General features: G+C 51.1%; 4 protein-coding genes across 9 annotated transcripts in view; all 4 read left to right on the forward strand.

Annotated features, from left to right (window-relative positions):
• Window positions 1-1,901: 1,901 nt before the first annotated feature.
• On the forward strand, window positions 1,902-6,904 carry Hoxa9 (homeobox A9). 2 transcript variants are annotated; one of them, XM_076913332.1, is made up of 3 exons: window positions 1,902-4,171; window positions 4,345-4,434; window positions 5,507-6,904. In XM_076913332.1, exons 1-3 carry the CDS (start codon window positions 3,889-3,891, stop codon window positions 5,743-5,745), a joined length of 612 nt encoding a protein of 203 aa, XP_076769447.1. In that variant the 5' UTR covers window positions 1,902-3,888; the 3' UTR covers window positions 5,746-6,904. The 2 variants fall into 2 exon arrangements, with proteins under 2 accessions (XP_076769447.1, XP_034375314.1); XM_034519423.2 differs by having other exon boundaries at window positions 1,902-4,434.
• Window positions 6,905-8,344: 1,440 nt separating this feature from the next.
• Window positions 8,345-15,574, forward strand: Hoxa7 (homeobox A7). Of its 2 annotated transcripts, XM_076913337.1 has the most exons (4): window positions 8,345-8,467; window positions 11,831-11,850; window positions 12,769-13,036; window positions 14,046-15,574. In XM_076913337.1, exons 1-4 carry the CDS (start codon window positions 8,398-8,400, stop codon window positions 14,357-14,359), a joined length of 672 nt encoding a protein of 223 aa, XP_076769452.1. In that variant the 5' UTR covers window positions 8,345-8,397; the 3' UTR covers window positions 14,360-15,574. The 2 variants fall into 2 exon arrangements, with proteins under 2 accessions (XP_076769452.1, XP_034375073.1); XM_034519182.2 differs by lacking the exon at window positions 8,345-8,467 and having other exon boundaries at window positions 8,919-12,161; window positions 12,453-13,036; window positions 14,046-15,566.
• A 1,000-nt stretch (window positions 15,575-16,574) lies between these two features.
• On the forward strand, window positions 16,575-23,888 carry Hoxa6 (homeobox A6). 3 transcript variants are annotated; one of them, XM_076913336.1, is made up of 4 exons: window positions 16,806-16,904; window positions 16,988-17,068; window positions 21,793-22,054; window positions 23,629-23,888. In XM_076913336.1, the coding sequence occupies exons 1-4, from the start codon at window positions 16,851-16,853 to the stop codon at window positions 23,886-23,888; spliced, it is 657 nt and encodes a 218-aa protein (XP_076769451.1). In that variant the 5' UTR covers window positions 16,806-16,850. The 3 variants fall into 3 exon arrangements, with proteins under 3 accessions (XP_076769450.1, XP_076769451.1, XP_034374710.1); XM_076913335.1 differs by having other exon boundaries at window positions 16,575-17,068; XM_034518819.2 differs by lacking the exons at window positions 16,806-16,904; window positions 16,988-17,068 and having other exon boundaries at window positions 21,399-22,054.
• Hoxa3 (homeobox A3) overlaps window positions 16,924-24,860 on the forward strand; it is a 43,883-nt gene continuing 35,946 nt past the window's right edge. For both annotated transcript variants that reach the window (XM_076913333.1, XM_034518811.2), the window contains exon 1: window positions 16,924-17,068. The gene's annotated coding sequence lies outside the window, so the exon portion shown is untranslated. The remainder of the gene's footprint in view (window positions 17,069-24,860) is intronic.

Below are 24,860 nucleotides of genomic sequence, written 5' to 3' on the forward strand. Positions count from 1 at the left end.
TCACTGTCTCCGCCCGGCACCTGGCCGGGAGCAGGTACGGTCAGGTTAGCGGCTGATTCTTGGACGCCGGGGGCGTGGTAAGAATTCTGGGCCCCGGGCCATCCAAGGTCAGGGGCGCTCCTCTGCAGTCTGAACTTTTCCTGCTGTCGACCTGTGCCTGTGTGGGACTCTGTCATTCTCCCGCAAAGCTGGGCTAAACACATGCTCGCTACTGTAATCCCGCTATGAGCAGAGGCAAAAGTCCTTAGCCAGTAGAAACCCAGCCTGAGATAAGAGAGTCAGGACAGTCTGGGGCTGGCATCCAGGCCTTGTGTCGCTTACCCTTTTCTCTGCAAGGGCGCCCTCTGCTCTCAGTTGCCGCTGTGTCTTTTATGTATTTTCTATCTATTTTCCATTCTTGTTTCTTCCTTTTTTTACGTTTTCTTTTCCGTTGCTCCTTCCTTCATTTTTTTCTTTTTCTTGCATTTTCCATCTTTATATGTCCAAATCTCTATCTCTCCGTTTCCTTTCCAAATTGTTCTTCCGGAGGGTAAAGGGCTGGCTTAAAGAAAGCTCGGCGGTTTCTTTCTTTCTTTCTTTTTTCCCTCTCGGTACAGTTCTGAATGTGCTAAGGAGAGCATAAGGGGGCCTCCGTGGTTTTTGGCCTGGTGGGCCTCTGCGCCGACAAGGCCTCGGTTACGATCACGACCGGATGGCGGCGGCCTTGCGTTAGCGGCTGCCTGAGAGATCCGGTGAGGGGGCACCCGCGGCGTCTTTGTGTGCCCACACCGAGGGCAGGAAACCCTTTGCCAGCTCCATTGGTTCGGAAGCTGGAATCAGGGCTGAATTCCTGCCTAGGTTCTGTGGAGCATGACTACTAAGAAAGCTCCAGCAGGAAGCTTCTGAACGGCTCTGCCAGCTTTCCGGGTGCTAACTCGGGCTTTGACCATGATGAAAGAGCCTCACCGGGTCCAAGGCTTGACTGCTTGCTGACTTGCTGGCCTTATTAGATTCAGAAACACGTCCTGCCTTGTGCAGTTGAGTGTTTGGGAAGGGAGACCTTCCCGGCTCCAATATATTTTAAATGAATGAAAACAATCCCAAAATTCAAGAACAGGGAGAGCAAACCCTGGGGTACTGGTACTAAATTGTAATCTAAGAAAAGCAGCCTAACCACTCTTAATAGAGAAAACTGAAAACAAACCACCCTTCCCCCGCAACAGCATAGGCACTACCCGAGACCGCAGAACTGTTTCCCTTCCCAGCTCAGGCTGATGCCCGGGAATTGTTTTCATTGCTCAACCGACAACCTGTTATCTGAATGGCCAGTACACCCGGTTCCCTCCAACTCTTCTCTGTCATTTTCTGGATCCGGGTATTGGATTTATTTCAGAGACTAACTTAGTTTTAGGAAGATTCTCAGTTGAGAATAAGGTGGTGTATGATTACATCCATTTATTATTTCTAGATGTATATACAACTCATTTCACGTCCAAAAAAAAAGCAGAAATAAAAACTTGTATACTTTAGGATCAAGTTTCTAGACTCACAAGGGCAGTATCTGCTTTTATGGATTTTTCCCCCTTTCTGGCCACACATAAACAGCTGCTTAATACTCAGTGCCTGGTCCTTTGTAATTTTTTCTATTTGGAGAGTAAAGATTTTTAAAAGTATTTTTTAATTAATGATGATGATGATACACAACTTCTCTGAATACAAAAAGTGAAAAAGTCAGCCAAGAATACTCTACCACTTGCAATTACAATTAAGAGTTATACTCCAGGGTTATTGCTTTAATGAAAACCTGAACCTCAGAGGACTGCCGGATATTTAGAACACCTTGGACTGTGTTGGGGGGGGGGGAGTGTAACTAGGAGGAATTTGAAGGGAAAGGAAAATATTAGGGGGAGGGGACTGAGGCAGTCAGGACAGGCCACATCTAGTTCCTGGTGTTGGCCACTTTCTTCTTACAAGCAAAGAAAGGGGTTCTGTATTCTCAGAGCTTCACAGTCCCTCTCTGGTGTAGAGCCTAATGTTTGGGGGGATTTCAGTCTCCCAAGACACGAATCTGTCAGAGTATGGGAAAGTGTTTACTTGAACTATTTCTGAGAAAGAAAGCAAAAACAAAGATGGAAATGTCTCCAGCCAGCAGTTTTGTGGATAGAGAAGTAATGAGAAACACACTCTTGGAAGGCACAGAATTCACACGTGAATTTAATTACACAGTTTCTAGGAGCTGTTGCTTTGTGTTCCAGATTGGGATGGGGCCACCACCCCTCCCATTAACAACAGTGGCTGTGGCCTTTTCACTTTCTTCTCATCCCCAAAGATTCTAAAAGGTGAAAAATAAACATCCTCCATTTGACCAAAGGATGAGATTAAAGTCAATGTTCAGTGCTCCTCCCGGGTTAATTTGTAGCACTGGACTTGAGCTGTTGTCGGCTAGTTTTGATTCTTTAATCTCTGTTGTTCTGTTTCATGGATACTCAAGGCAGGGGTGCTGGAGATAGAAAAAAAGAAAGGAGAAGGAGGAAGGGATGTTAAGAAAGAAGAAAAGGGGAAGAGAAGGAAGGAAGGAAGGAAAATGGGGTGGAGGAGGAATGGGAGGGAAGAAAGGATCTCAGGGAGGTTCATAAAGGGCCTAGACACGTCCACTTCAAGTGCGCTTTCAGGCCGCTTTTAGGTGAGGAGACGCCTCAGCAAGACAAACTCCTGGTCCTGATGTTGACTGGAGATTTTCCCCAGCTTCAGTCTGGGGAGAGGGACTAGGCATACAGATGATGGAGCTTAGAAGCCGCTGGCTAGGGAATAAAATTCGCTGAGCAGTTTGTGCTCAAATATGTGGGCCAGGGCGCTTGTGACACAATCAGGGCGTTTGTGACACAAACCCTTGAGGCAGTTTTCTCCTTGGCAGTTCCTCTGTGGGGGCCTTCCCTTGTGGAGCAAGGGTGATCTGGGCGCTGTGCAAGCGCCTGGCCGGCTTTCCAGTCTAACTAGGGTCGGTAGCCCATTTTAGGTGTTTGTATCATCGATGGTGCATCGCGACAGAGGCGGTGGTCACTCTGGTTGAGGTGGAGAGAGCCTTGTATTTGACTTTTCGAGGCCGGCCTGGGGGCGCGGGAGGGGGCTCACATCTCTGAAGAGCGCAAGGATTATTTACAGGGTACTCACCAACCAAACACAACAGTCTAATTTAACCTTTCGAAGTCCTCATAAATTTTTACAGGGAGCCACAGCGAGGCAAACGAATCTGTTGGTCGTTCCTGACTTTCCACCAGCCTGTGTGGGCTTCCGAAACAATAACTCCTTATGAAATATCATAAATATAGATTTAAATACAGTGGAGTGAGAATGCGATTTGGCTGCTTTTTTATGGCTTCAATTATTGTCTAATTTTATGTGAGGGGCTCTGCTGGCCGTGCTCGCACGCGGGACCCGCGCCTTCCTGATGGCGTGATTAATTGTGATATAAAATAGTCCGCTTAAGAAGTGTGTGTGTCTGGTATGTGTGTGTGTAGGGGGGGTGGCAAGGGAGAGTACAGAGGCAAGGCCAGATTTGATCTTTTAATCTTCGTTGGCCACAATTAAAACAAACCAGATCGTGGAGCTGTGCGATCCCTTTGCATAAAAACATATGGCTTTTGCTATAAAAATTATGACTGCAAAACACCGGGCCATTAATAGCGTGCGGAGTGATTTACGCGTTATTGTTCTGCTGGGCGGACACGTGACGCGCGTGGCCAATGAGGGCGCGGGCGCCGGCAACTTATTAGGTGACTGTACTTCACCCCCCCTGGTGCCACCAAGTTGTTACATGAAATCTGCAGTTTCATAATTTCGGCGGGTCGGGCTGGGCCGGCCAGGCGCGGGCTACTGCGATGGCCACCACCGGGGCCCTGGGCAACTACTATGTGGACTCCTTCCTGCTGGGCGCCGATGCTGCCGACGAGCTGGGTGCCGGACGCTACGCTCCAGGGGCCCTGGGCCAACCCCCAAGGCAGGCGGCAGCCCTGGCTGAACACCCCGACTTCAGCCCTTGCAGCTTCCAGTCTAAGGCGGCTGTGTTTGGTGCCTCGTGGAACCCAGTGCACGCGGCGGGCGCCAATGCTGTGCCTGCGGTGTATCACCACCACCACCACCACCCCTACGTGCACCCCCAGGCGCCCGTGGCGGCGGCGGCGCCGGACGGCAGGTATATGCGCTCCTGGCTGGAGCCCACGCCCGGTGCGCTCTCCTTCGCGGGCTTACCCTCCAGCCGGCCTTATGGCATTAAACCTGAACCACTGTCGGCCAGAAGGGGTGACTGTCCCACGCTAGACACTCACACTTTGTCCCTGACTGACTATGCTTGTGGTTCTCCTCCAGTTGATAGAGAAAAACAACCCAGCGAAGGCGCCTTCTCCGAAAACAATGCCGAGAATGAGAGCGGCGGAGACAAGCCCCCCATCGATCCCAGTAAGTGTCTTCTTTCTGCAAAGCGGCCTCTGCCTCCACGCAGGCCACCAGGATGTACCAGCGCGTCAGCTTTCTCTGAAGCCTGCCTTCGACCTCGATGGGTGCCTCTGGATCTAGGGCCCGAGAACCAGAAGCTGGTGTTTGGAATACCTCTGATAGGGGCCCCAAGTCCAGAGAACTGTATGGAGCAGGCCCGGCCGGCTAGGGGAAAGGGAGGAGGATGCTGCAGTAAGAGGGGGCGGGGCAGGCGTGCGAGTAGAGCCGAGACCCGCCGCCCCTCTCCTAAGCTGCCCCGGCCTAGGACAGGCAGACTTTGGGCGGTTCTTCGAAAGCAGCGCAGAGAAGTCTTTTGTGCGGCTAGATTGTTCACGAACTGTGGCAGCAACGTCAGCCGGGCAATCTGACCCGGGACGCTGGGGGAGACCTCCGATTCCCTCCGATTCCCTCCATTTCTTGCTTTGGCCGGTGGCGGCGGAAATCCTGCCCAAGATGAGGCTAAGGGTTTTGGAGCCACGAGGGTCCCTTTGCCAGATTTATTCAAATAAATTGGAGACTTGATCAAAGGCCCTGGGGCATCCTGCCTCCCGTGTAGTTCCCACGGTCTCCCGGGGAAGGTCAAATAAAGAGTTGGTACAGTTGCAAGCTGGGGAAGAGAGAGAGAGAGAGAGAGAGAGAGAGAGAGAGAGAGAGAGAGAGAGAGAGAGAGAGAGAGAGAGAGAGTAATCTTTCCACCAGAACTCAGGACAGCCTACTCTTTGCTGGCAAAAAAAAAAAAAAAGAAAAGAAAAAATGGTTTCCAAGTTTCCAAATTTCACCCTTTCACAATATGCAGACTGTGGGAGGAAGAGGGGACAGAGAGAGGCGAAAAAAGGGTGGAGATGGGAGGGGAGCTGAGACTTTCCCGTGTGCTGTTGTAGGTGACCCTCCGTGGGTCTGTCTGCCAGGGCTTCATTGTGTTTCCTCTAACCAATTCAGCGGCAGCCTGCACTTCGGCCAGAGACCCCCAAGAGGCTCCTTCAGACCCACCCGGGATGCTCCTCCTTCTAAACCCAGTGTCTCTCTCCCTCCGCAGATAACCCGGCTGCCAACTGGCTACATGCTCGCTCTACTCGGAAGAAGCGATGCCCCTACACAAAACACCAGACGCTGGAACTGGAGAAGGAGTTTCTGTTCAACATGTACCTCACACGGGACCGCAGGTACGAGGTGGCTCGGCTGCTGAACCTCACCGAAAGGCAGGTCAAGATCTGGTTCCAGAACCGCAGGATGAAAATGAAGAAGATCAACAAGGACCGAGCAAAAGACGAGTGAGCCTTTAGGGGCTCATTTAAAAAAAAAAAAAAAGAGCAAGCTAGAAAGAAAAAGAAAGAACTGTCTGTCTCCCTCTGTCTCCTCTCCCCCAAACCCAGCCTCCACCACCCGCACAAAGGGGCTCTAAATCCCAGGCCTCAGCTCTCCCTGGCAGTCTCTGCTCAGGCTGCCCCTAGGCCTGCGGCTTTAATGGAGGAGGTATTGTAAGCTTTCCATTTTGTAGAAGGCGCGCGGGCATACACACAGGGAGGGCATTAGAGCTGTTGGCTGTATTGCTAGCTTGTATATATATATTTAAAAAAAATCTACCTGCTTCTGACTTTAAGCAAAAGGAAAGAAAACTACCTTTTTATATAATGCACAACTGTTGATGACTGGCTGTATAGTTTTTAGTCTCTGTAGCTAATTTAATTTGCTGTTCGTGTGGCAGATCATTCTGCCAAGATACTTGAACACTGTGTTTTATTGTGGTAATTATGTTTTGTGACTCAAACTTCTGTGCTGGGTGAAGCACCCATTGTGACTGTGGAAGCTAGAATTCGATTTGAACTCAGGTTGTTTATGGGAGAAGAGTCTGTGGCATAGAGTATAGCTCTGTAGTGAAATAAGTCCTCTGTGTAACTAGACTGTTAACCTACGATTGTAAACTAGCTGTAAGGATTTCTCAGTGAAATCAGATTTGGAAAGAAAAGGGAGGTAGTTCTCCGGGATGCATAGATTCATGATTTATCTACTTTTGAAATGTGGGTTTCTTCATCTTTACATGTTCTAGACTCCAGTTTTGTCCAATGTACATAGAATCTCCATATTAAAGAAATATTCGTACTCAGAAAGCTTGAATATTGTTTTTGCACCAGAGGAGAAGTGAGGAAATTCAGAGCTATACATGTGTGCAGAGGGTTACTACCTATGGTTTATGTTTAATTTTAATTGGGGGAAAGTGAGTGCTTATTGTAATGGAGTTAATTTTATTGATAATAAATTATACACCATGAAACCGCTATTGGGCTACTGTAGATTTGTATCCTTGGTGAATTTGGGGTTTCCATCGGACCGAACATACACTGTATATTTTGCAATAGTTACCTCAAGGCCTACTGACCAAATTGTTATGTCAAGATATTTAACTTTTGCCAAATAAAATATATTGATTCTTTTACGTTGTGCGGGTCTGCTTTTTACACCTTCTTTTTCTAGGTATGTTTTCTTCGGGCGGGGGGGGGGGGGGCTGAGCTGTGGCGGGGTGGGGTGGGGTGAAAGCCCTAATTCTGTTTCTAGCTGGAACCAGTCGGGCCAGGCCTAAGCATTCCCGACGCAGCCGGTCGCCAGTCGCTAGGAAGCAGGAGCAGAAAGCTGGAAAGACCAACGGCGGCGGGTCTGTTTGCCAGACGGACAGAGACGCATCTGAGGTGCAGGCAGAAGAACTGGGCATCGCTGGTCGGCAGCGGTGGAAAGTCCATTCTTTCATTCGGTACCTCAAAAAAAAAAAAAAAAAAAAAAAAAAAAAAAAAAAAAAATCCCCAAACCTGGACTCACAAGAAAAGGACTGAAGCTTTAGGAAGTAGCTGGGAGTTGAGAGCTGGAAGTCAAGGAGCTGAGGGCTTGTTCCCTGCTAAGAAGGCTCTGAGAAGACAGGCAGGAGCCACATGTGGGCAATGAGGTGGCTCCTTCAAATATTCAGGGGTTTTCAGAGAGTAGAAAAGCCCTTGTGCCACACTGAGTCCTGCCAACCTGGCCTGGGGCGGGTTGGGGGTAGGGATCAGCACTGCTAAGCCACCTCCGGAGAGTAAGTCCCCACAGAAGCAGGCCTTAGCAACCGACAAGCCCCGAAGCGCCATAAAAGAAAATGAGGGCTGTTACCCTTTATGGGGTGTAAAGGGCTGCGTAGGGGGACGGCTACAAGCCTTCGGAGGCCCAAGAGCCTTCCAGATGTAGGCAGAGGATTCTGCCTTGCCTCACCTCCCCCCCCCATTCCTTTTCTTCGCACCTCCCCCCATCTCTCTGCAATGTTGAACAGTCTTCTAACGCGGGGAAAGGGGACCAGGGTCCGGGTGGATGGGGCTTCTCCTTAGCCCCCACCCCCAATGAGCCGCCAGGTTGGCACGCCCTCTGTTGTTGCAGACAGAAAGGACTTCAAAGCCTATGCAGCAAGGGTGTGCCATAAAGGAAGGTCTGCGAACTGTCTGGAATTCGGCTCTTAATGAGTTTACAACTGTCCAGCTCCAATTAGGGTATCCCACCAAAACCCTTTCATTTGTTTGCTCTGTCTGCCGCCGATAAAGAGACTGCGGAAACAGCCCTCTTTTATGGGTATTGCCCCCTCTGCAGCGTAGGTTCCTGGTTCCCCAAGAATTCCCCAGGGACAGGGCCCTCGCACCGCCTATGGGAGTGGAACGTTGGTCGGGTCACAGGCGTTGCCGAAGTTCACCCCGGCCAGAGATCTGCGGCTGCAGTGCCAAGAAACGTCCAGGAGATGGCAGTGTGGCTCCACGCAAGAGGCGTTCTCGCCGCCATCTCCGGCCGCCGCGACCTAGGAAGCTCCTAAAATGTCGACTTGAAGCGAGCCTTTCTGGAATGGGATTTGTGTGAACAGCAGTCATATATTTTCCCTGCTGCTCACGCCAGCCTGAAAGCCTCCAGGGGGACACAAGCATGCGCCGGGGCTTGCCTGACCGTCGGCGCTCGCTCCTCCCCGGGCCCATTCCGAGGCCGCTGTGTTGCGGTGCCGAAGGTGCGGGGCTGTGGCTCAGAACGCCAGTTCCATTCCAGGGTCACAATTCTCATCCCAGCAGAGATCTAGGGACAGCGAGGCTCACGGGGACGGTCGTTCACGATCGAAGGACGAGGGGACGAATATCTACTGCCCCAGGACCAGATGAACCTACAGAGAACGCACCTTGTGGCCGCGGGTTCCGCCGACCCGTGAGGCCCCAAAACCTGGTTCAGGGTAGGGTACTGGGCCTAGTTAGCTAGCATCAGTAAGGAGAGAGAGAGAGAGAGAGAGAGAGAGAGAGAGAGAGAGAGAGAGAGAGAGAGAGAGAGAGAGAGAGAGAGAGAGAGAACGTCGGAGGGACGTGACCTTAAAATTAGGCGGCTGAAAATTGGTTGTAAAATCATACTTAGTGGCTGGCTGTCTTGTGTAGATCAGCGGGGAACCTGGCCACATTGGGGTAACTCAGGAAATAGTCTAGGAACTGTTAGGTTGTTCGAAAATAAACGATACATGCGTTTAAATAAGTACAGTAAGTAAGTAAGCTCCAGAACTGGCATTCATGTGGTTGAAATCGTCCTTGCTTCTCTGGCCGTGGTATTTCTTTGGCATTGAAGGGCCAGGACTACTCTGGCATCGCCGGCTGACGAGGCTAGCAGGAAAAAAAAAAAATCCCAATTCACTCCCAGCCTACTTTTAATGCTAGATGGGGACAAGCTTCAGAACAAGAGCGACCAGTGTGTTAGGGTCAGGCCCTGGTGTAGGATGTTTCGGAAAGAAAACACCAGAGCAAACAGAGAGGCAACTCTTCGAAGCGCCGTGAATATAGACTGTGCAGTGCATTTATTTGGGTCGTAATAGTCTCGGCCAAGACCACAAAATGTTTATGACTCGCATCTCGGTGCTGAACACGCTGTAAAACCAGGGACTCGATTTTGGCTGACATCTCTCCCGAGTCTCCCCCTCTTTCTCCTTATTACTCCCTTAAAAAAAAAATCTCCCTGCATACACGTGGGTGCTGCAGGCACATATCATTGTTATATTTCCGTATGTAACTCACTTTACTTCACAGCCTCTGATTGTAGGAAGGGTTTTATAGCTTCTTGGAGAGAGCACCAAGAGATACGTGTTCGCCTAATCCTCAGAAATCTATATTTATGTCACTGCTGAGCAGTGGACACAAATAGAAAGCTCCATTTTTCTAACAATGGAAGTCTCTGGTTGGCAGCAACCGCTCCCCTCCACCGATCACAGAGGCCCCAGGTAGGTGCAGGCCCTCCAGGGGCTCAGAGGCCTGGTGAACTGCCTAGGCCGGCAGCCTCCCTTGCCCTTGGCCGACTGGCGGCGGCGGGCAGGCTTCTCCCTGGTCTTCGTTGCTGAGAGGCTTTTCATAGCCTGTCGTCGTCTTCGCCCAGACAAGACCCGGCAAGGACCTGAGCTTATTTATTCGCTTCGGGGAGGAATTGGTGGCAGCGTCCAAGTCAGGCGCCTTTCAATAAGTCGGGGACACAGTCTCAAAGCCCAATAGCTGAAGCCCGCACTCTTCTCAGGGGAGGAGAATAAAAACGTTTAAAGTCCCCCAAACTCAGCACCACTCGATTCTCCAGAAGGCACTGTTCGTTTGCTGCAAAGGTCTGGTTTTACATTCTAAACCTAGATTTAAACAGCTAGGAGTATTTGGCCACAGGAAACAAACTCTGGCAGTAGGTTTAAAAGCCAATTCTGGGAAAGCATTGAGAAATATTTAGATAGCAGATTAAAAACGGGCTTAAACGGCGTCTTCTTTAGCCTGGGCTAAATAGTATGTGAATATTTTCACACTAACAGATACATTTCCATCATATAAGTAGGAAGCCAGTGGCTGAACAACATATAATTAAATCGGCCTTGCAGAGAGTCTGATTTTGTTCAAAGTCCGCCCAGTGAAGAGAGACACAGAAATGAAGTGAAGGTTTGTGTTGACCCTCAGACCCTGTTCAGAGGGAAGACTTAGGCCCAGAAGTGCCAAGGCCTTGGAAGCAGTAGAATGTGGAACCTATTTGGCCTTGGCAAACTAGAACAGAGTCTCTTGCTGGGACTTCTTAGTCGTTCCCGGCCAAATTCAGAGGACCTTTCTAGGCCGTGTTAGAGTCATGTTTTTCCTGCTCGGCTCAACTCGCTCAGCACTCTGGTTGTCAGGTCTCCTCCTAAAGAAAAGTTCCACTTTAAACACCATAGCTCTGGACTGCTCCAGTCGCCTGAGTCTAGACAGACCGCCTCGGCCTGCCTAGCCTTTCACTTTGTGTCTTGCTCTGTGTCACCCCAGGAACAATTTATTGGTCTAAAGCCTTCTTATTTCGCCTCTTTGATCTCCTAGTCTTCTTTTTGTTTGCTTCGTCTTCTTTTAGCTATTTTGGAATTTTATTTCTCTTTTAGAAGACGCTGTTATTTCAATTTTTCCCCCTTCCTGTTTTACCTCTGCTGTTTCCCATTCTGATCCACCATAAAGGGGATCCCGGATATTGCTGCCCCAGGGTCCTTATACTCCAGGGGAGATAGCCCAGCTCCCACCTGCCCTCCTCCCCACCAAAGCTTGAGCCCTTTACTAGGTAGGAGCTGGGGCTCCGTTCCAGCGGGATTTGAACATCCTTCTGTCTTTTGTGCTCCCAAGACCCCCTGAGAGGATGCGGTAAACGGGGGTGGGGTAGGTGGAGGCAGCCTGGACCCACTGCAAGTGATAAGAAAGTGCTTTGTATACCAGGAACCAAACTCTATAATTTAGAGGAGAATTTCCGGGGCAATTCCATTGTGAAGTCGGGTTTATGATGTGCAATCGAGCTGAGCAGTAAAAGGTGGCCAGTCTTCCAGCATGGCCTGGCCAGTTTATGAGGCGTTTAGGGAAAGGGTTCACCCAAATATCCTCCAGTGAGCGTTAGGCAGCAGAGCCTTCACCCGACCTATCACTGCAGGGGGAGGGGGTCTAAAGCCCAGCAAGGTAAGACCCCAGGGTGGGTGACTATTTGTGAGAGAATGAGACCGTATTTGTGCTTAGAAAGATGAAGCCGCGGGAACTAGGTGGCCCTTGAAAGGGCTCCCTTCTTTGCTTTTATTGTCTCCTAGAAGAACTGGGGTTCCACGGTGAGCCACAGCACCCAGTCCCCGAGATCACCTTTCTTCTGTCTAAACCAGCTCTAAAACTGTTACTGGCCCACAAGGTGGAAGTCCACGGGTAGCTTGGCTGAGAACTGCCAGAACCTCCCAGTATTAAGGATGTGTTTTAAAAATCGTGGAGCCGAATTTCTCCTAAACTGTGTGTAGATGACCCAGTTTCTTGTTATCCAGGGGTTAACCAGGGGTTGTGGGTAGGACAAAGCGGGTGTTGAGCCTCCTATGGAGTTGCTGCCAGCCAGCCAGGTGCCCAGGAGTTAATGCAGAGAGACTGCCAGGGCCGCAGTGTCCGGGAGGAGAAAAGGGAATCCCATGTTAGTAAATCTGTTGGCAAATGCGGCTCATTAATAGATAAATATTTCACTGCTTCCTTTAGAGCAGATAAACAGTGCGCCGCCGATTAAAGAAAGGAAGCTGGGAGACATTGACTTTATTCGAACCACATGGTTCCAGTTTGTGGCAGCGTTCTTGCTGCTCGGCCAGAGGAGACGCCGCGCCTGCGGGGTTTGCGCTGGAGCATCAAATCCGGTCTCAAATGTTCTCCTGCTTATAGAGAGAGGTGGGCAAAGTGTGCATCTTTCTCTCTAGACCATCTTTGGGCGGACAGGTTGCGGAGACCCTGCAGGGTCTTGGATCCTCAGAGGGGACAGGGACAGGGAATCCACACACTGGATCTGGGGTTCAGGAATAGGTATGAGGTTGTGGGGGGCGGGGGATCGAACCCTGCCTTCAGGCTTCAGAGACTGGGACGGGGCTCTCGCAGAGCCTAAGGGTCTGATTGCGTCGGTCGGGCGCCCCGGGCTGGCCGGGTGCAGGCCGCGTATTTGAGCCTCTTCCCCTTCCATTCTAGGCGGCCGCCGGCCCGTGGCGCGGGACCACCTGTGAGGGCTGCTGAGATTGGCGGAGGCGATCATGTGGGCGGTCACGTGCCGCGGCGAGCTCCGTCCAAAAGAAAATGGGGTTTGGTGTAAATCTGGGGGTGTAATGTTATCATATATCACGCTACCTCGTAAAACCGACACTGAAAGCTGCCGGACAACAAATCACAGGTCAAAATTATGAGTTCTTCGTATTATGTGAACGCGCTTTTTAGCAAATATACGGCGGGGGCTTCTCTCTTCCAAAATGCCGAGCCGACTTCTTGCTCCTTTGCACCCAACTCGCAGAGAAGCGGCTACGGGCCGGGCGCCGGCGCCTTCGCCTCCTCCGTGCCGGGCTTATACAATGTCAACAGCCCCCTCTATCAGAGCCCCTTCGCGTCCGGCTATGGCCTGGGAGCCGACGCCTACAACCTGCCCTGCGCCTCCTACGACCAAAACATCCCAGGGCTCTGCAGTGACCTCGCCAAAGGCGCCTGCGACAAGGCGGACGAGGGTGTGCTGCACGGCCCGACCGAGGCCAGTTTCCGCATCTACCCCTGGATGCGCAGTTCAGGTAGGCGCAGTGGCCCGCGGGCTCGGCGTGCGGGAGGAGCGGCGGGGCGGGAGCAGGGCGCGGGGGGCTGAGAGCGCCCAGCCTGGTGGCTTCCAGCCGGCGGCCCCGCAAGTCCCGGTGGCGCTGCCTTTCTGGTTTTAATTAGAGCTGAGGCGCCATTGCGTGGAGAGACCCGTAGCATTGTATGTAAATGAGGCTCATAAAACTTTTTATGGCCCAATTAATGGATTCGATCCTCGTAAATTTATTTAACTCCATTTGCCTTGGAATTTACAATAAGTTTCTCCGCTATTTTCATTCTCATATTCTCTCTCTTTCTCCCCCTCTCCCCTTCTTCCTTTCCCTCTCTTTTTCTTTCCCTTAGCCTCTCTTTCTTTCTATCCACCCTCTTCCCTGTTCTCTATCCCTTTCTTGACTCCGGCTCCCTCCCCCTTCTCCTCTTCTTTCGGCCTGGCTTTCTTTTTCAAAGGCAAGGAGAGTTGAGACCTCCGAGATCCCTCACCCACCCCTGTACCAGAGAGCATTTCCAGAAGGGGGGGTGGGGGGGCTGAAGCCAATGGAACAGAGGGTGGGAATGCCACAGGAAGGTCTTGTGGAATGGGCTGTTGAGGACGGTTGCCCACTCGTCTAGCAAGGCTGGGGAGCGGCTAGGCTTGCCTTTGAATGGCAAAAGTGCAGAGTCCCCCACTTGCCAGACTCTATATTTACAAGTTCCCTTTGTCAGGGGGAAGCAGGACATTGTGGAAACGTAGCCGGCTGGAAAGGCCAGTTGTAAAGTTGGAATTCTGTTCTAAGGCTTTTCACAGACATTCTTGCTTGTCTGGCCCTGGGGCCTTGCGCTCAGTTTTCCTTCCCCAGCTCCATTGAGGGTGTTGAGGGTTGCACCTGGATTTGGGCAAGGTGGAAGGTGCAGGCTCTTGGACTACTGGCTTGACTAAAGCCCTCTTCTGTCCACACCCTCGTCTGCTTGTCTGTTTGCCTATCAGTATGTCCAAATTTCTGCTCCTAGGACCGGATAGGAAGCGGGGGCGCCAGACCTACACTCGCTACCAGACGCTGGAGCTGGAGAAGGAATTCCACTTCAACCGCTACCTGACGCGGCGCCGCCGCATCGAGATCGCTCACGCGCTCTGCCTCACCGAGCGCCAGATCAAGATCTGGTTCCAAAACCGGCGCATGAAGTGGAAGAAGGAGCATAAAGATGAGAGTCAGGCTCCCACTACAGCCCCCGAAGACGCGGTGCCCTCCGTTTCCACGGCTGCTGACAAGGCCGAAGAGGAGGACGAAGAGGAAGAGGAGGAGGAAGAGGAGGAAGAGGAATAAAGGGGCAGGCACAGGACCCTGGCTTCACTGGACAGTTGGAAAAGCGTCTTTAAGAGACTCGTTGATTTTAGTTACAAAAATGGGGGGGAATAAAGTGTAAAAAGGGGGGGTGGAAAGAAAGAGGGAACCAGTCCCCACCCTCACTCCATCCAATCACCCACTCTAGCTCCCAGGGAAATTATATCACCTTGGGGACCCTCTCTGCCTCTGAGGAACCCAGTAGATACCCCCAACCCTGGCCCAGTGTTGTGCGCAGGCACAGCCAAAATACTACCTAGCACAGGCCTCTCTGAGAGGCACCCCCAAAACTACCTATTGGCCCAGCCCCAGTGGGCCACCACTCCTAAGAAGCCCCTCCATGTCCCAACACTGGCAGACACCCAGCACCTGCTCCCTCCCATACCTGCAAAACCATGATCAGTACTACCTACCAGCCCTAAACTACCTATTTTGTGCTGACCAGCTTGCCTGCTTCTCGGTGCCCATCCCTCCCAAGGCCAGGCCTTGATGCTTCTAGCTGATAGTCTTTGGGGTCACCAAGGCTTCACTGACAAGGCAATGAGGTTCAGGGACCAGGGCATTGGCTTCTATTTAAATTGAAAAATAATATATTTATTCCAAAGCATACCAAGTGCTGCAACCTAGAATCCCTCTTTCTCTGGCTTTGGCACCTTAAGTTCAGGGCCATTACCCCTACTTCAGGAGGGGAGCATTCCTGAGCTGCAGTCCTCTGGAATAGCTTCTTCTTCCGTTTTTTCTTTTTCTTTCTTTCTTTCTTTCTTTCTTTCTTTCTTTCTTTCTTTCTTTTTTTTTTTTTTTTTGTGGGACTGAGATGTTCTCAGCCTCACTGTTCTCTCTCTTTTGCCTCTGTGTCCTACTGTTCAGCCATGTCAAATATGCATACCCTGACTTTTCCTACAAGGACAAATACTGTATATTTGAATCAGATTTGTTGTTGTTGTTGTCATCATTTCTATAATTTTGGAGCTCATTTGTAAAGGAATGTCTTGACTTGGGAAGGATGTTTTAATGGGATGACTTTGTAGCATGGTGTATTGTATTAAACTAATTCTGTAGTGGGTGGGGGAGGTCCAGTACCCACCCCAGACCCATCATCTCCCTTGTCTCCCCATGTCCCCCCTACACCCAGCCTGGGGTTTAGGGAAGGCTTGCTTCCCAGCCCAGTTACCTGTGTTTTATGTAACAATAAAGATGCTTGGTGACAAAGAAACACGGACTGCTTTATCCAGAGGATCTGGGGTAAGGGGAAGTGGCCATAGCTTCAGGGCAAGCCCTGGCTATAGGCCAAAGAAACCCGGGGAAGCAAATGCAGAGACTGACCTAGAGTCCGAGTTTTAGATATTCATGGACAAATGTATCGTGTCTCTTTTTACATGTTTTTATGTGTACATAAGCATATTCCTATTTCTCTGTGTGGTTGCTTATAGTTTGCATGCATTTCCACATCCCTAATGTGTGTGAGTGGTGTGTGTGTGTGTGTGTGTGTGTGTGTGTGTGTGTCTGTGTGTGTCTGTGTGTCTGTCTGTCTGTCAACATTTCCCATGTCTATAATTGTATGTGTGCGTTTCTGGGTTTTTCTGTGACTCTAATTGTTTATGTGGCTTCCTCTTTGTAGATGTTTTTTGTCTGGCTATTGTATGTGCGTCAATACCTAGATCCATTGAAGACAGACTATTTGTTAATGTCGTATATTCTACCTACAGCCTCTCAAACTTCCATAAATTCCATGAACGAATTCCAAATTCAAGTTTCCTCTAAAGGTGTAGACTGAGCTCTAAAAGGTTATTACCTACCCTCCAATGGATTCCAGATTCCGCATGCGCCTTGAGTACAGCCCCAGTGTAGGAAAGATATGGGATTCAGGGGCCCTGCCGCAGTACCCCCACTTAGCCTTCAGTAGGGATGAGGATGCCCCAGGGTCCAACACTGTAGCTGAGGGATTCTTGGACCGCCATGGGCCTCAGACCCGGCAGCGCAAGCTAGTCAAGTCCTGTTGCTGGGGAAGGGGCTAGCGGCGAGGGACCAGGGGCGAGAGGCGGTGGAAGTAGCTTAGAGCATCCTGAGATTGGCCCGCGAAAGTCTCCATTCTTATCCCCTGACTGGGTTGGGCCAGCTTCTTAGGACTCTTTTTAATAAAATCGGACCTAAAAGGGTCTGTAAAACCTGCAGCCCCAAATCAGGACAGCCTCGGTGGTAAGATGGCGCCTGTGTAAGAGCTGCCTCCTCTTAGTGATGGGGAAAGGGTCATAAATCCGTTGTTGTTTATGAAAATTTACAACTTTGCAATACAACTTTATGAGTTGTTCGGCCCTTCCATTGGCCGCTGTCGGTCATGTGGATAGGAACCGTGAACATGAACTTTTTTATAATTTCCCTTGCGAGAATAGAGCCGCATTCTTTTGCTCTGCTCCATCCTGCGTGCTTCGGAGCTCTGCCTTCCCAGCCTGCCTGGGCTGCGCTTTGTCCGGCGATGGCGAGCGAGAGGAAGCCGCTGCCAGGCCCAGGCCGGCCGCTGTCGCTGGAGGTGGGGCGCGTCCAGTTCCTGGGGCAGCAGCCGCTGCTTTGCAACTTGCAACCTGGCTAATTTCCTGCGTCCTCTGGCACCAGGAAGGAGGACAATTCGTCTCTTGGGCTGCCGAAGCGACAGCTGTCAGAGAGGCAGGAGCTTCTGGGAGCCGCGGTCTGAAGGTGAGACATGTGGGAAGGAGACAGGGCAAAGGTGGGTGAGGCACTACAGTGGTGAGAGAGGGTATCAGGAGCGACTTTGAAAAGGGACATTTTTTACTCTCTTCCGTACTGTCCCTTCACACTCAGCCCCAATACACACCATAGCCCACACACGTCACTCATTCTCACCCGCTACCGCCACCACCTACAGCCACCCCTTTCCCTCCTCCCTCAAGGCAAATCAGCCTTCCCTCTGGGACACAGCGCCTTGGCACCGCGCAGCACTGCTTGGGTCTTCACACCCCGCCTTCCCCAGTGACCCTCGGGAAGCCCCAAAGGAAGTCATTTGGCATTCTACTGTTCCCTAGCGGCCTCTGGGGCTTGGGATTATTTCATTCGTGACCCAATTGATTCAACTGACCTCCCCAATAACCAGAGATAGTTCCCGACCTGGGAACGTGGGCAGAGAGTCGAGCGAAGCGAGTAGCACGGGCGTTTTGTTAGCTTCGATACACTGTTCTGTCCTGTGGGGCTAGGTTGAGAGAGATGAGAATGGGGGGGAAAGGAAGCAACAAAACTTACTAATTCAGAGTTCTCCGATGGTTGCCTGCTTCGTTTGCCCGGTTTTCTGACCAGAGTGACGTCTCGAGCCCTGGGAAAGGGCTAGGTGCATGTGTGGAATTCTGTGTTGGAGGAGAGAATTGAGTTAATTGGGTGTTACTGGGAGGGAGGGCGATGTTTCGGTGCAAGGAACTGTTGTGTTGATGCAGGTGGAAGGACCACATCTGAGGTTTCTGAAGGAAGGTTGCAAAATGGTGTCTGGTCAATATCAGAGACGCAGTCCCAAGCCACCTAAGTACAGTGGCAGGCTGGTGTCCATGATCTCCCACCTCCCCGGCTACCAGGGAGAGGGGTAAGGCTAGCACTGAGAGCTGCTGGCCTAGCGATGACTTTGCATTGCGCGGTGGCACCCGCCACGGTGGATGGGCCTGAAAGCAGGTCTGACCAGGTTAGATTTGCCCCCGGGAGACAGAGCCACGCGAGCATCAGTCGCGAGGTTCCTAGCTATGGTTCTTTTTTGTTTATTTGGTTTTTGGTTGTTGTGGCTGCTGCTGCTGCTGCTTTCCTATCTCAAGATAGTATCTCGGCCTAGGCCAGATAATTAAGAAGGACCCGTAGATGTTTGAAATGTTTGCGGGACAGCTCTGTGGATGCGCCCCGGGCAGGGGCAGATAAAGCGCTGCATTTGCCTCCTAGGGCCGCTGGCTGCCTAACTGCGGCTGCCGCAGGCGGATTATTTATTGCGACCCAGCCGAGAGCTCGCTGCTGCCACGCTGTGGCCGTCGCCGGGACCGGCGCCAGCAGCGGCCCGCCTCTTTGAGCCTGGCGCGACTGCTGTACGGGCCCCTCAGATTCCCCAGAAGCAGGGGAAGGGGGGGGACAAAAGGGGACCTGAGGGGCAGTCTCCAAGGGTCTATTTGGCTGTGAAATATCCTTGCTTCGGCTATCCATGACAGAAACCTCAGCCGCTGGAATAGACTCGAGTCCTTCCCTCTCCCCCAACCCAGAACCATGGAGACTGATTGTACAGGCCGCCTGGCTGGTCATGGCTGCTTCTGTCCAAACTGCGCGTCCCAAAGGCGTCCTGAGGGCTCACGCCACTTGGGGAACGCTTTGGCTTTGGGATTCTGACATCGGAGAGATCATTTCTAGTTCTGAGGCCTGCTAGCCTGGCTGGCCCCGAGGATTGGCTATGGCATGGAAGGCGGCTCCAGGAGAGGGCCGGTAACTGACAGAGGCCCCACACCTGTGTGCTTTGGGTTCTGGCCTAGAGATTTGGATGGATGGAGGTGGACCTTCTGGGTCCTCCCACACACCTGCAGGCCAGGCTCCAGGCTGGGCAGAAGTGGAGAAGCTCAATGGGCAGCCAGGGAAAGGGTAAACTGTGTGACCCTACTGCCATCCTACCCTCTTTGAAGAGAAGATAAAAGGTAAGTTTTCTGTGTGGTTGTGAGCTAGTCCTGGGTGGTCATTCTCATCTCTTAGGATGAGGCTTTATTGAAGGTGTGAAGCTCCTGTTCTCCACTCAGTCAGGGCTCTCTCTCTCTCTCTCTCCATATATATATATATATATATATATATATGTATATATATATGTATATGTATATATATGTATATGTATATATATATATATATATATACACATATGTTTATATACATATATATGGAAGAATAAATAGATTGACTGCCAACTTAAATGCACACTAGCCTGGGCTCACACGTTAAAATTTCAATTTAATATTTTTTCCACCTTAATGTTTACAGAAGCTAGAAAAACCATTTTCTGCCTTCTAGCTGCGAAAACAAATTCTTTTATTGGCTGAGACAATTAAATCTAAAATTCAGATCAAACCACAGCAACAGTGGTGGTAAGCTGTCATCAGCTCCAACTCCGTGTGAGACAGAGAGGCTGGAGAACTGATAGATGTGAACAATTAACACCTGGGAAATGGCTACTTTCATTTCAAACAATATTGCTCGAAATACTTGTTATCTGATTATTTGTTGTTTAAGAACCAACAACTCAAACTTATTTTCTTCAAACAGCCTTTTAAGAAAAAAATCCCCCCTTTCCTCCCGAGTTTTCATTTCCCACATATTGCATGTTCTCTGTAAAACAAAAAAAAAAAAAAACAAAAAAAAAAGCATTAAATTTTATCGTCTCCTGAACAGCTCGATTATATACAAAGGAAAAACTTTCTTGGATTGGAGAGATAAAGACATTGAGCCCAAGGCCTCTGGTGCAGCCTTCCTTCGGTGTGCCTTCACAGGCTCTCTGGAGGCCAACCTAGACAAGTCCCTTTTCAATTTTTCTCTTTTGAGGGGGAGTAAGGTCAGACGGGGGAAAAAAATCGAAAAGCAAGGAAGAGATTAAGGAAGTCTGCAACAGATTCCTACCGGACGAGTGCCAATTGTCACCTCCCCCCAAGCCAGATCCCCAGCAGTCCGCAAGGGTCAGGATTTTACAGATCTTACAGGTCAAACAACCTCCCGCGCCCAGCATCCGTAAATAGTCTCTTAGACACCCACGGAATTGGGATTTTAAAGCTAATTCAGGGGCAAACAGTCATGAAAGTGACTTCGAACCAATATCACTTTTTTTTTTTAAACAAAATGAGACTGATCCATGTACAGGCAAGCCCAAGACAGACTTTCCACGCCCTGTCTGAGTATCGCCAGGCCTGGGCCGGTGGTCAAGGCAATTCAGGATCCTGGAGCAAGTGACAGGGTGACAGGACTATTCTGGTTTTAGAGATACTGTAGCAGCAGAAGTAGTTTAGGGTGGGGAGGTAGGGTGGGTCCGCTTGCTACAGTGCCCATCTCTGCGCTACTTGGAAACCAAGCCCATCAATGATCCTGAGTGAAGCTTTGGGCCCCAGGAGCTGCACTCTGTGCCCTGCTCAACCAAGAGGTCCTGTGTCTCTCCTGCTTCTGGAATGAGACTGGAAAGATACTCTATCTGGATTTTTATCAGTAGCTGCTCTAAGCAGTTCCAGGTACTTAGAGGAGTCCTGGGATGCATGAAGCTGGGTGAGGAGAGTTAAGCCCCAGGGATGGCTTCCTGCTCCGCTCCGGTCTCACAAACACTCTTATGGAGATCATTTCTTGTGGAAAAGCTCGTGGGCTTTAGCCTTTCCTTTCTCTAAGTTCAAAGACAGGATGCAGCGCGCAGCTGGTGTAGGTGTTTGCTTTAAGCCCACGCAGGCACGGGCCATTACAGAAGAGGCAAACATGGAGCGCGGTATTGAGAAGAAGGGGCTGAAGGAAGGCCCTGCCTTTGGCCTGGGCCTGGTCAGTGAGGGCGGATCGTTCAGCTTTAGGGCAGTAAGGCCCAACCTGTAATAAGAATGGGAGGGAATAGGCTTCAAGGAACCCTAAAGCATAAGAGTGAAGGCCTGGCTCCTCAGAACCCACAGCCATGATTAAGGGAGCACAAGGGGAGGGGTAAGCCAGGACCGGACTCGGGCAGGAGGCAAAACCATCGATGTCACCGCCCCCCCCCCGCCCCCCCTGCTCAGACTTGTCAGGTTTCCTGTTTAGGGAGGAAAACCAGCAAAACCCAAGAAGGCAAAAAAAAAAAAAAAAAAAAAAAAAAAAAAAAAAAAAAAAAAAAAAAAAAAGGAGAGAGCAGGCCTGCTCATTGACCTGGGCACTAGTGCCTCTAATCTGCACATCTCTGCCCGGGCCGTGCCCGCCGCTGGCGTTCGAGGGGGTGTGGGGGAGAGCGGGGCCGGCAGGCTGTGTGTGCCCATTAATCTGCCGGGCGGGCGGCGGGCGGGCGGGCTGGGGGCTGTTTGTAACTTTGCTGCCTCGGTCGCCGCGGTCCCCGGGGAGCGGGCTCCGGCGCTCTTTCCCATTGGCCGCCGCTGCGTCAGCTGGTGCGATTTGCTGCTGTCGCTTTTGGCGTTCGGCCATCCAGAAACAAACCAGTTCGATGACTACTAATAGTTATAGCCAGATGTACTAATACACAACAAATCACAGTCCTGCAGAGGGGCGCGCAAATGAGTTCCTATTTTGTGAATCCCACTTTCCCTGGGAGCCTGCCCAGCGGCCAGGACTCCTTCTTGGGCCAGCTGCCCCTCTACCCGGCCGGCTATGACGCGCTGAGGCCCTTCCCGGCCTCTTACGGGGCGTCGAGTCTTCCGGACAAGACATACACCTCACCTTGTTTCTACCAACAGTCCAACTCGGTCCTGGCCTGCAACCGGGCATCCTACGAGTACGGGGCCTCATGTTTCTATTCTGATAAGGACCTCAGTGGCGCCTCACCCTCGGGCAATAACAAGCAGAGGGGCCCCGGGGACTACCTGCACTTTTCTCCCGAGCAGCAGTACAAACCTGACAGCAGCAGCGTGCAGGGCAAAGCCCTCCATGAGGAAGGCACCGACCGGAAGTACACAAGCCCTGTTTACCCCTGGATGCAGCGGATGAATTCCTGTGCGGGTAAGGCATTTCCCTGCTCCCCCATCCCAGAGAGTGTAGGGAGAATGAAAATCTGGCAGGGAGACAAGAAGGAAGGAAGGAAGGAAGGAAGGAAGGAAGGAAGGAAGGAGAGAGAGAATAAGAAGAAAAAGGAAAGAATAAACAAGATTACCTTCTTTCTGTTGTTTTTTAGATTTTAGAAAGAGAGAGTGGAAGGAAGGAAGGAAGGAAGGAAGGAAGGAAGGAAGGAAGGAAGGAAGGAAGGAAGGAAGAAAGTCAAACCCAAACACTCCCATGGGACAATCAGGCCCAGTCAGAGGAAAGACAGGGCCATGATATCCCTGTAAGGTGACACTTTAGGGGAGGGTGAAGGACTCACTGCCACGCTTTATGAGCCCTGTAACAGGGGCAGCAGAAGAGGGAGAGGAAAACTGGTTGAGCTGAGAACTTCTCATCTGCACCCTGGTACCACCCCCTCAGGTTTCCAAGCAGAGAGGGCCTCCAGAAGGTGGCATAGGCAAACTTCTTCACTTTCCTACCCCTCTCTTTCTTCTGCCCTTTGGAAGGCCAGAAGCCCAGACAGCAGAGGCCCTCATTCCCACTCATTCCCACATTTGACCTCTTTCAGTGTCTTCTCCACCAAAGCTTTGGAGGGCCATCTTCTCAGAATATTCATATTTTCTCTCTCTCTCTCTCTCTCTCTCTCTCTCTCTCTCTCTCTCTCTCCTCCCTCCCTCCCTCCCTCCCTCCCTCCTGTCTCCCTCTTTTATCTTCTACTTAACTTCCAACTCTTAACCAACTTCTGTCTCCTCCTGAGACCCTGCCTGAGCTTCACACCTGGCTTGGGGAGTGAGTTGCCTCACCCTTGGTTACCTCTGGCACCCAGGCAGCCCAACACAATCCTCACTGCCAGTCCGACACCACCCCACCTACAGCACCCTCTCTTTGCCCAGGTTTTCATAGATCACACAGAGAACCCCCTTAACCTTTGGAGCAGAGACAGATCCTAATGGGAAGTTTAAAAAAGTACAGTGCTGTTTCCTTAGAAGTTAACTCTCCCCAGTAAAGTGTTTTCAGATGGATCACATAACATGCTAACAATGTGCAAAGATTTGAGAAGGCTGGCCATATTCAACTTTCCAAAACTACATTGAGATCTGACTTGAGGAGCCTCCACAGCGTAAGCATTCAATTTCCATACTGCTCCCAGGATCCCCTCTGCACCCACAGACAAGTAATTGCTACACTCCCTTGAAACAGTGACTTTGGCCTCCCAAATTAAGAATGCCTATGCTATTTCTTCAAGTCTAATGGTTTTCTTACAAACCACGTTTGTCAAAATTAATAACTTTTCACCTAAGTCATTTTTTAGGTTGAAAAAAAAAAACAAGACAAAACAAAACCACATCTCGCTTGGTATGAAATAATCCTTGCCATCCAGCCGTTTTTTTTTTTCCTTCTTTCTCTCGGTTGTGATGCGAGGAGAGAAGCTGGGGTGGAAGTAGTGTAGTTTCCAGTTTAGAGAGTGCTGGCTGGGAGGCACACGGGGTGGGTTGCTTTTGCCTCGCTTATCCGCATCTCATTTCTGCCTGCAGGTGCCGTGTACGGGAGTCACGGGCGCAGAGGCCGCCAGACCTACACTCGCTACCAGACGCTGGAGCTGGAGAAGGAATTTCACTTCAACCGCTACCTGACTCGGCGACGCCGCATCGAGATCGCCAACGCGCTCTGCCTCACTGAGCGCCAGATCAAGATCTGGTTCCAGAATCGGCGCATGAAGTGGAAAAAGGAAAATAAACTCATCAATTCCACGCAGGCCAGCGGGGAAGACTCTGAGGCCAAGGCGGGCGAGTAGACTCCAGGGCAGGGACCAGGCCAGCGTTAAAACCTCTATTGGCTTTGCCCCTGGTGCCCTTGCCTGCTCCCCAAATTTTGTTCCAGCCTGCTTCATCCGCAGCTTAGGGAAAAGCGTCGAAAGCTTTGCAAGCGTCTACGCATTTACTTATTACAGAAAACAAACAAACAAAACCCCACACACCCAATGTCAGCTGTGGGACAGACGCACTGTACACACACACACAGGTTTTCTCCCCAAGGCTGCCCGAGCCAGCTTGGGAGTCCCGGGGTGCACCCAGAATTGGCCCTGCTGCTGTGTTAGCGCCTCTGCGTTCTGTGAGCTACAGACGCGGGGTTGTTGGTGGAAGAAGGAGCCCCAGGCAGTGCCCCGTTTGGTGTCTGGGCTTTTCCGCCTTGGTCCCTCGCCATCAAATCCTAAAGGGCATCGCCAAATCAGCTCTGGCTACTGAAAAGAAAAGGTCTAGGAGCTGGGCCCCAGCCCTGTCCCGGCCTCTCAAGATGCCCCTAAACCAGAAGCCTGAGGAACAAAGAGGAACTCCCCCCTTTCCCGACAGAACCAAATCTCTCTATCGGCACGTAACCGTCAGTGGGAGAGTAGCAGCCTCAGCCGAGGCAAGCCAACTTGGGCGCAAGAGGAACATTACAGCCTCGGGAGTGACTAGGCTCCCGCAGGCTCCCAGCTCCCGATTTCCACTCCCAGCCTCATACAGCTCGGACGCAGCCACCCAGCAGTTTTCAGGACCCAAAGAGGGGGCCCAGGACCATGAGAGCCGCAAGAGTCATGGCTTCCAAACGTGCCAGGGACGCCCGAGATGCCAGGCCTCTAGTAGGGAGAGTCAGCTCTCCTCTCAGCTACATTTGTGATTTACTTTCGTCTTTCGGAGCCCAGGAAAATAACTACGGAGATACTAGGCACAGCCACGAAATGATTCCATTAGTTCCCGCAATTTATTCCCAGTGGTCTAAGCGA

This window comes from Arvicanthis niloticus, chromosome 15, assembly GCF_011762505.2.
Source record: "Arvicanthis niloticus isolate mArvNil1 chromosome 15, mArvNil1.pat.X, whole genome shotgun sequence".
NCBI lineage: Eukaryota > Metazoa > Chordata > Mammalia > Rodentia > Muridae > Arvicanthis > Arvicanthis niloticus.

Coding starts and splice junctions, on each gene's coding strand:
- Hoxa7 (XM_034519182.2), top strand. CDS start 12,661: ATGAGTTCTTCGTATTATGTGAACGCGCTTTTTAGCAAATATACGGCG. Junction 13,037..14,045: donor CCCCTGGATGCGCAGTTCAG/GTAGGCGCAGTG, acceptor TTCTGCTCCTAG/GACCGGATAGGAAGCGGGGG.
- Hoxa6 (XM_076913335.1), top strand. CDS start 16,676: ATGAGTTGTTCGGCCCTTCCATTGGCCGCTGTCGGTCATGTGGATAGG. Junction 17,069..21,792: donor CTGGGAGCCGCGGTCTGAAG/GTGAGACATGTG, acceptor TTCTACCAACAG/TCCAACTCGGTCCTGGCCTG. Junction 22,055..23,628: donor GCGGATGAATTCCTGTGCGG/GTAAGGCATTTC, acceptor TTCTGCCTGCAG/GTGCCGTGTACGGGAGTCAC.
- Hoxa9 (XM_034519423.2), top strand. CDS start 3,858: ATGGCCACCACCGGGGCCCTGGGCAACTACTATGTGGACTCCTTCCTG. Junction 4,435..5,506: donor CAAGCCCCCCATCGATCCCA/GTAAGTGTCTTC, acceptor CTCCCTCCGCAG/ATAACCCGGCTGCCAACTGG.